General features: G+C 50.9%; 1 protein-coding gene across 1 annotated transcript in view; it reads left to right on the plus strand.

Moving 5' to 3' along the window:
• The window catches only part of GRIK3 (glutamate ionotropic receptor kainate type subunit 3), a 267,280-nt gene that overhangs the window by 245,784 nt on the left and 11,731 nt on the right, over positions 1-9,765 (plus strand). Inside the window, exons 12-13 of the mRNA XM_004371932.1 lie at positions 1,042-1,160; positions 3,882-4,099. Coding sequence (XP_004371989.1) covers positions 1,042-1,160; positions 3,882-4,099 — 337 coding nt within the window. The remainder of the gene's footprint in view (positions 1-1,041; positions 1,161-3,881; positions 4,100-9,765) is intronic.

The following is a 9,765-nucleotide window of genomic DNA, read 5'->3' on the forward strand; positions in this document are numbered from 1 at the left end:
AGGGCGTGTGACGGATCCTACTTCCAGCCCAGGGGACTCGGCAATTGCTGAAGCCAGTCTGGGACCCAGTGCAGAGCAGGGAGCAGGGAGGTAAATGGGAAAGAGGTTTTTCCCTAAGGTAGGTGGTTTTGATCCGCACGGTAGGCCATACACAATTACTTATCTTTGGCCAGACTGAGGGCTGCTTCTCACTGGTTCTGGGTGGCCATGTAGAGTCTCTGGTGCTGGGTCTCTCCCGGTGCAGAAAACACGCCTCTCAAGCCTGCCTCACTGCTCACCCACGAGCTGCTTAAGCCTGAAGGGCTCAGACTCTCACCAGGTCAGGTCTGGCAACTCCTCACTGCTTCCGAACCGTCTCTCCCTCCCCCTGCCACACAGTCCAGTTCCTCAACTCTGCCTTTGATGTTCAGAGCTCCCAGATTGCCTCATATAATCTAATCACTTGTTTTTTCAGGTCTTTGTTGTAAGAGGGTCCACCAGAAGCATCTGACTACTCTACCATCTTGGCCCCACCTCCTTATCACTTTTTTTAACTGAACAATATGTGTTGAAGATCTTTTCCTGTCAGTACATCCAGAAGTACCTCTTTCTCTTTTAACAGCTTCGTGATATTTTCAAAGTACGGTTGTGGCAGAGTTTATTTAATCATTCCTCTATTGAAGGACATTTAGGTTGTTTACAGTTTTTTTTGCTATTACAAACAATGCTTTGATTAAACACCCTGTGCCTTTCTCCTTATGCGCATGTACGAGTGTTTTCTCTAGGGTGAATAATGAGTCGCAGAATTGCTAGGTTGAAGGGCATGTGCACTTTTAATTTTAGCAGATACTGCTGAATTACTTTTATAACTAGAAAAGGGCACTAACAATAAAGATCCAGAAAAAATGGCCCTGATTTCCCATTCCTTGCCTCCCCAGCAGAACAATAAGGAAATCGATGCTAAAGTGGTTGGCACATATTCGAAGTCCCCTGTGCCGTGGACACTCCTTGCCTCCCATCTCTCCACAGCTCAGCCTCACTGCTCCCCTATCCCTGCTGCAGGTTCAGCCCTTATGAGTGGTACGATGCTCACCCCTGCAACCCCGGCTCTGAGGTAGTGGAAAACAACTTCACTCTGCTCAACAGCTTCTGGTTCGGGATGGGGTCCCTCATGCAGCAAGGTATGTGCCCTCTCCCATGGCCTCCTCTCCCGAGGCCTCCTCTCCCCAGGGACTCCTCAGCATCTGTGGAGTCAACAGAGCCAGCCCACTCCCCATGGTAGCCTGCCAGGCCATCAGAAATTGGAGATAGCTGGAATATGCAGAATGGCCTGGCTATGTCCAGTTCCCAACCCTCCACCACTGCCCTGACTAGGCCTGACTCAAGCTCAGAGGCTAAAGAAGATAAGCCACTGCCCACCCGTAGCATGCAGGGTTCATTGCCAGCACCTGCTGCTCCAGCTGTGGTGGGCATAGAGCATCCTGCTTGCTGGGGCTGACCCCATCAGTCACCTCACCACCATAGAATCTAGCTTAGCAACACTGAGCTGTGGATGGGGGGAGACTGGAGGCTGGGAGGCAAGGACATTGCAGGAATGAGATGGTAGGGCCTGAACTGGGGCATGTCCATGGGGATGGGGGGACAGAGATGGTCTAAGAGAACTTCAGGATGTAGCATGGACAGGACTCGTGGCCGCCTGGCCATGGGGAGTCTGGGGTCAGAGGGGTAATGGCTGATGTGGTGACTTTAGGCTGAGTACATCAGAGATGGGATGACAGAAGGACACCATCTCTTACATTGCTGGAGTCTGGGCCAGTGTGCTGCAGCCTGGCCTGGGCTGGTGGCCTGCCCTTTGGAAATATCTGCAGCTGCTCAAATATCTCAGAAGGCAGGGTACACCCTACCTGCAAGAAGTGTGATGCAGAGATGCCACAGGGCTGGAGGGCAGGCACAGGGAGAGACAGGGCCTTCAGCCAGGAAACCCCCTGCAGGGAGAACTCTTCTCAGCACTGCTGGCTGGGAGCCTTGTGTGCATTGCCTCTACCTATGGAGGCAACATCCAGAGCGTTTCACTGCCTTATCTCGGGGAACTGGGGACAGCGAAAGTTTCTGCCTGTGTTAGGATCCCGCTGAGGGGCAGTGGGTGACCCGGGGGGTGAGAAGAGCTCTAAGGGGCAAAGGACACTGCTTGTGCCTCACCCATCTATGCATATCCTCAGGGCCCAGCACACACCGCGGTCCTCAGTAGACATCCATCAGCAAATGCCAAATGAATGAGTGAGTGATATCCCAACGTGTCCTGAATGCCTGCCCTATGCCGAGGCCTCTTCTATGGCCTCACCACCATAGAATCTAGCTGAGTTAAGTTCGGCTGTGGATGGGGGGTAGGGAGGAGATAGGAGGCAAGGAGGCTCAGGGGGAGGCCACTGCAGAAATGAGATAATGAGGCCTGAACTGGCATATACCCATGGAGATGGAGGGACAGAGATGGATTAAGAACTTCAGGAAGAAGCTGAGTGAAGGAGAAGGAGAGAGAATTCTGTCCCACACTCCAATCCCAGAGACCACTCAGGCAGGGCATAGTCCAGGGCAGGGGCAGAAACCTGGACAAGGGTCCAGCAGAGCCTGGCAGAACTTACCAAGCCAACAACTAAAATAAGTGATTCTCCCTTTGGGGGGCAGCTTGAGCCCTAGCTTGGGGCAACCAGGCAGATGAGGTGGGGGTGGCTGGTTAAGGAGGGGAAGCTGAGGCACCTGGTGGTCTCCAGAAGCTGGGAAGTGACAGGCAGCTTTCAAGGGAAGTGCCTCATTCTGTCCCTGCTATCAATGAGTGTCCTGAAGTCTCACCTTGCTTCTTTGTCCATCACCTGTGTTCGGCGACAGCTGGGAGAGACCTAGAAGCCCCTCAGAGCAGTAATAGCTTCTCTTCTTCCAGCTCCTGCTGCTATTCAAAGCGCTGGCCCCTGATACGTTCCCTGTGTGGTTTTGATTGGGAGGGAGAAAAATAGTTATGTATTTGAAAAACTCTCCCTTGAGTGATTTCTTTGAGAAAAAAAAATCATCCATATCAAAGCAGACGTTTTTTAGATTGCAGGTCCAAATATTCTGGAAAGTTCAGGAGTCACTTGCTATTTAAATCTCTGGAAAGCCGCCTAGTTAATTACTTCAGTTAGAAGGTTTCATCTACGATATGCTCCACACCCAAGGTCAGGGAGGAAGAGTGATATATTTCAGTGAAGAGCTTCAAAGAATGTTGATCTTTTTCCTCCTGCAAAGCACCACATAGCAATCTCATATTTGTATACCACTTGTGTTTCCAACACAATTTTTCCTCAGATTATCTCATTGCAGCATTGCAGTGTTTGTGCGAGGCTAGGACAGAGGAAGAGAAGTTCTCCTTCTCTGCAGAGGCCCAGAGAGGGGATGTGTCTGGCACAAGATTGCACAGAGAGTTAAGAGCAAGATTCCCTCAAGAACCCAGGGCTTCTGACTCCTAGGTGTGCTTAACCTGGGACAGCACAGGTGGTCTGTGGATACACCTCAGAGAGACTGACAAGCCTGTGAAATGTTGTGCATGTGTTGTTATAAAGCAGCTGTTCTTAAATCTTAGCACGCGTCAGAATTACCTGGAGGACTTATTAAAACAGATTGTGGGGCCCCACCCCCAAAGTTACTGATCCAGTAGGTCCTGGGGTGAGGTCCAAGAATTTGCATTTCTAACAAGTTCCCAGGTGATGCTGATGCTGATGCTGCTGGCCCAGGGGCGACACTTTTGAGACCACTGTTGTAGGGAGAGGGTCTCTGCTTTTATTAGATCGTCAATGCAGTCTGTGACCCAGAAGGCTTCAGAAAGCCCTGGCCTGGACCTTGTAGGGGACCACCTTTTTCCTCCCTCCCCCCAGGCTCTGAACTGATGCCCAAAGCTCTGTCCACACGCATCATTGGTGGGATCTGGTGGTTCTTCACGCTCATCATCATCTCCTCCTACACGGCCAACCTGGCTGCCTTTCTGACCGTGGAGCGGATGGAGTCACCCATCGACTCTGCTGACGACCTGGCCAAGCAAACCAAAATCGAGTATGGGGCTGTCAAGGATGGAGCCACCATGACCTTCTTCAAGGTGAGGCCCTCCCATTGCAGAGCCATGAGCTGGCCCTCCCCCAACCTTTGCTGGCAGAAGAGGAAAGGGCATTTCTGTCCCCCCCAACCACAGAGGCAAGGGGCCAGAAATCCTCAGGACTCAGCCCCTCCCTCTTGGGGACCAGTTGACCTTGGGGAGCTGTGGTGATGTGGGCTAGTCCCAGCACAGATTCTAGAAGCTTCCACACCTAGGACAAGCAGTATGAATGTGCTCTGTTTCCTTAGATCATCAGAGGAGGACAGATGGAGAGAAAGGAGTGGGGAGGAGGGAAGAAGAAAAGACTGGCCAGGTGTCTAACCAGGCCCTGGGACCAGTGGGCTTCCTGCCCTTGGCTTTAGGTCTCAGCACCATCCGCCTCCAACAAGCCGGTTTGGGCTAGGGGTGAGCATTTCATCACTATGGAGGGCAGAGGGACCACATCCTCTAAGAAAGAGAGGAGGCTGAAAACTTGAACAAGCATTTAAAACCGTTACTTCACACGTCATACTGTTGAGATGCTAGTGTCTTCACGTAAAGTGCCTGTAACCTGCCCAAGTTACTACTCTAATTAGTAACTGGCCATAACTTTGTTGCTCCCTCCTGCTTTATAAGGTGTTGACTCAGTTCCCCAACGTTTTTTCACCTTCTAGCCCAGCATACCTGAGGATTTAGGAGACTCTTGATGACCCTGAGAACCAGTAGCTATAAATCTTCCTCCAGAAGTTTGTATAATATTAACAATAGCTACGATTACTAAGAGCTCACAGAGGGCTGGGGTGGGGGAGCACTGTGCTAAATATTTGCATTTAATCTTCATGACAAATCCTCTGAGGTAGGTGCTATAGTTATTTCCATCCTACACGTGTGGAAACTGAGGCTCAGAGGGGTTAAGCGGCTTGTCCAAGGACTCACAACTGATACAGCCAGATGCTGACCCTCGTCTGCCTTCCTCCAAAGCCCTATTCTAGAAGAGTGGTTCTCAGACCTAAGCCTACATCCAAATCACCTGGAGGATTTGTTAAAACAGACATTGCTGGGGCCCACCCTCAGAGTTTCCAGTTCAATAGGTCTGGGGGTGGGGCCTGAGAATGTGCATTTCTAGCAAGATCCCAGGTGATGCTGGTGCTGCTGGTCCTGGGACCACAGTTTGAGAACCACGGCTCTGATTATTTCTCAGAAACAGTCAAGATTTGGGAACTCTATGGCTGCAGGTTCCATTCAACCATTTATTTGTTTAATTATCAATCAATCACTCAACAAATCTGGAAAACTGGAGTTGTTTCCCTTTCCCCTGGACCCTGGTTCCCCACACCCCAGCCCTTGCCTCTTTCCAGGCTGAGCCTCTGGGTGATGAATTGAGCCTCCAGTGGGGGCCTGAGGAAGGAGGAAAGGAAGAGACTGGGTGGAAAAGCCTTCTGCCTCCTGACACTGAGGCCCTGACAGCACTCTCCCCCAGCCCAGTCTCCCCTGCACCCCTCCCTGAGGCTGGAAGCAGCTGCTTAGTGAAGAGAAGTGAGAGAGGAAAGGGCTCCCTTCTTGGATGTCGCAGCTACCACTGAGAAGCTGCGAACACAGCCTTGCTGAGGGGTCACCACCATGTCTTTCAGAGAATGAGAACAATAAAACCATGGTTGTCAGCACATTAGGAGCTATATGGGACTCTGTATGTGTACATGAGTGTGAGCGAGTACATGGCTGCGTGCATGTGCGGGTGGCAGTATGTAACATGCAAATATGCATTCGTGTACATTAGTATGTGTGCACATATGTGCTCGTGCAAAAGGGTTGCTTCTGTGGGTACATATATGTTTTTGTGCTTGGGCATGAGGGCACATGTGTGTGTGTGTGTGTGTGTGTGTGCATGTGTGAGGTAGTGAGCGTAGGTATGCATACATCTCTGTGACTTGGGCATGCGAATACATGCCTATGATTGTATGCAAGCATGTGCCCATGTATATGTGCATGCAGAGTGTGTGTGAGTGCCTCTGCTTGAATGCCCACATGGTGTGCCTAGATAAGTGTGAGAGGAGAGGGGGACAGGCCTGATTGTATGTATTGGACCACGCATACGTGTGTGTAATGGCCCATGCATGTGTGTACACGTGTATGTGTGTGTGCGTGTGTGTGTAATTGCCTGTGCATGCATACATGTATGTAATGGCCTGTCAGTGTGCACGTGCACGTGCGTGTGTGTGCAAACCTACCGTGCCTACCCCCAGGCTGCAGCCCAGCCCTTTGACTATGCCAGAGCATCCCTCATGCATTACACATGAGCCCGTGTCTAAGCAGGGCTCCCGATCAAAGGAAAGCAGCATAAATAAGCCTGGTGTGGGCTCATTGCCGCTGATTGGATGCCCTTGCCTCCCTCCGTGCTAAGTTGCTCAGATTGGCTTACAAGAGCCTAGTCCCAGCTCCCTACCGAGCCTCTGTCCTCGGCATCAAGCAGCACCTCCCGCAGCCTGCAAACCGTGCAGCAAAGAGGGCAGAGGAGGGACACAGCTGCTGCCTCCCAGCTGGGATGCTGGTGCCCAAGGCCCATGCTTACAAGGTCCTGTTGGCCAGAAACAGCAACTGCACATTCCTCTGAGGAGCTAACTCCACTTTCTTGCCCTCCCGATGGTCAATTAAGTCTTCTTTATGTCTGACTACATTGTGGTAACCTCCTTATTAGCCCAGAACATTGAAAAGTTAGAGCTGGAAGGAGACCGGAGTTCAAGCTAGAGAAATGGAGGCCTAGAAAGTCGGGTGATTTGCCCAAGATCACACAGCAGATCAGTGGTGGAGCCAGGGTACAAGGTCAGATGTTCTGTCTCTGCACTCACAGTGCCCTCCTGGCTGTGCCTCACGGAGGGTTCCCTACACCCATGCCAGGATCCTCTCCTGGGGATTGTCTCCCCTGCCCGTGAATGAATATGGTGAAGAGAGCACTAGGGCTGAACAGGAGTCAGCTCCAGAGGGGTAGCCCTCAGATGTCTAGGAGACATTGCCATAGTCAACAATAATAGTAACATTTATTAAGCACTTACTGTGTGCCAGGCAGAGTCCCTGGGTGACCCAAACAGTTGAGCACTCAGCTACTAACCAAAAGTTAGTGGTTCAAATCCACCCAGAGGCAGGCACCTTGGAAGAAAGATCTACTTCCAAAAGGTCACAGCCACTGAAAACCCTAAGTGCAGTTCTGCTCTGACATGGGGTTGCCATGAGTTGGAATCGATTCAGCAGAAACTGGCACTGTTCTATGCAGTTTATATGTGTTCACTCATATCATCTTCATAACAAAACTTGAAGATAGGGCTTATTATCATCATCTCCATTTTGCATATGATGAAAAGTGAGGCTCAGAGAGGTTACTGACTTGCCTAACATCACACAGCTAGTGAAACAGAGCTGGGATTTGAACCCAAGCCATCTGGTTCTAGCACCCGTGCACTTTGTCACGATACCCATATTGCCTCTCTAAGGACCCCGCCTCAGTCCTCAGGGGTAATTGGGGAAGAATAAAGCCACAGTTGGCTGAGCTATGTCCCCAGCCTACACGCAGTACTAGCACATAGTTGCTCAAATAATACATGTCAAGTGGATGTCATTGTTGAGTTAATGGATGGACAGATGAAAAATGGTGGGAGCCGAGTGGAGCAAATGCAGATGGTGTTGAGGACAGGAACCAAGCAGGTAGCACCCCTTAGTGTCCCGCCCTGCAGGGCAGATGAACTTTGTTTCCGTGGTTAGCATGTGCTCCTGGCTTGGCCGCAGACCATCTTAAAAAGCCCCCTGGCTGAGAATAGAACACGAGGGAGGGAACCCATTCCTGTCCAAAGACACAACAGCAGGAAGCAGACTTCAGGTTCTCAGGGGCTCTGGATCTCTCGGTCCCGCCCATGCAGCCTGGGAGATGGGTGGCTAGAGGCAGCCCCATCATTCCAAAGGAAATTTCATGTGAGGAGTTGTCAGGGAGAAGAAGACATCACAAACAGCGTCTCCTATGTTGTCCTCCCTCTGTCTTAGAAGATAAAAATTAATTAGGAGATGAAAAAGGAGGCCTTTGAAAGCTCCGTTTGGCTGTAAAAGTATGTAGGCAAGATGTAAAGGAAAACGTTGGGAAAGCGTGTTCTTGGTGGGGGGGCCAGGCAGCTTTGAAGGGAGAGGATGTCAGAAGACAGCGTCTACTCCACCAAGGATTTAGCCCTCTGCTGGTGCTAAGGGTGCGCGGGGAGGATATTACAGGTGGGAGGGACTGTGTGTGAGGAATAAGAAAGGGATGGGAGCTAAGGGCTGAGAATTCAGGGTTCCCCAGGCCCCTGAGCATTGTCTTGCTCGCCTCATCCCATAGCCTTTGCCTGGCCCTATCATCTGAGCCAAGAAAGCACTTGGAGACATCATCCAGTCCACTCCCTGCCTCCCAGCTGCATAGCACACTCTACCCTGAGCTGGAGGCTCTGGGGGCCACTCCCCCAGCTCACCTTCTCCACCTTTGGAATGATGGGGCTGCCTCTAGAATCTGCTGGCCTCTCTCAGTTAGAGCCTTAGCCCTGCCTTCAAGCAAAGGCCAGGTGAGAGGACGGAAATGCAGTGATCAAGCTGAATACAGAGTGATGGGGCCTGGCTCAGTCAAGTAGCATCTGTTTTAAAGTCAGACAGACCAGGATCTAAGTCTTGGGTATTGTCTTTGCTGGGTGAACTTGGTCAAGTCACTTCACTTCTCTGATCCTCAATTTGCTCACCTGTACAACTCATTACAGGTGAGATACTGCTACCCACCTTGCAGGAATTAGCAAGAGGATTCAGTGAGCTCCTGTAGGTACAGTCATTAGCTCGGTGCTGGGCACACAGTATGCACTTACATAGAAGGCTTTCTCCTCTGAGGGCCCCTCCAGTTAGCTGACCAAGAAGACGGGGAAGCAGATGGGACCCTCTGTCTCCTGCCCTGCAGCCCCCTCCTGGGATAGAGGGCTCAACTGGAGCACGTTGGAGAGAGGACAGCCAGTGGGTACCTGGAGAACCCCCCTTCTTCCAAGTCCCTCAGGACTGGGCCTGCTGGGCTTTGTAGAAGGCACGTGCACCTCCTTCCATGAGGTGGCCACCTGTCTGTGCAGAGCTAAGCACTTCAGACGGAGCCTGGGGGTCCAGGGAAAGGACAAGAGACCCAGAGAGGGCAGGCAGGGTAGCAGCAGCAGGAGCAGGGATAGGGCCAGTAATGACTGGGAAGTTACTGAGAGCCGCTAAGTTACTGAGAACCTCCCTGTGCCTTAGTTTTCTCATCTGTAAAATGGATATAATAATAGTGCCCACCTCATAGAGTTATTCAGATCATTAAATGAGATAATCCTTGTAGACAGCTTAGAACAATACCTGGCACAGAGCATGCATACAACAAATGTTAACTATTTGTATTGTTTATTATTGCAAACTGGAGGGCTTGTCCAGCCCACAGACATATTAGGGACCACACGTTGCTTATGCACGTATTTTTAAATTCATTGCCAGCATTTTAAAATTGGGAGAATTTTGTATTTAAAAGCATTCAGATTTCCAGCTTCTTGAAAATGTGAAAGATCTGACACTGTGGAGCTGGCATCCCACAGAGCAAGAATTGTCAGGAGCTGAGAGGCTACGGGCTCTCTCCAGGTTACCAGGTTCCCACCCAGCCTTCTGGACTGATTTACAGT

The sequence above is a fragment of the Trichechus manatus genome, unplaced genomic scaffold, assembly GCF_000243295.1.
Source record: "Trichechus manatus latirostris isolate Lorelei unplaced genomic scaffold, TriManLat1.0 scaffold00015, whole genome shotgun sequence".
NCBI lineage: Eukaryota > Metazoa > Chordata > Mammalia > Sirenia > Trichechidae > Trichechus > Trichechus manatus.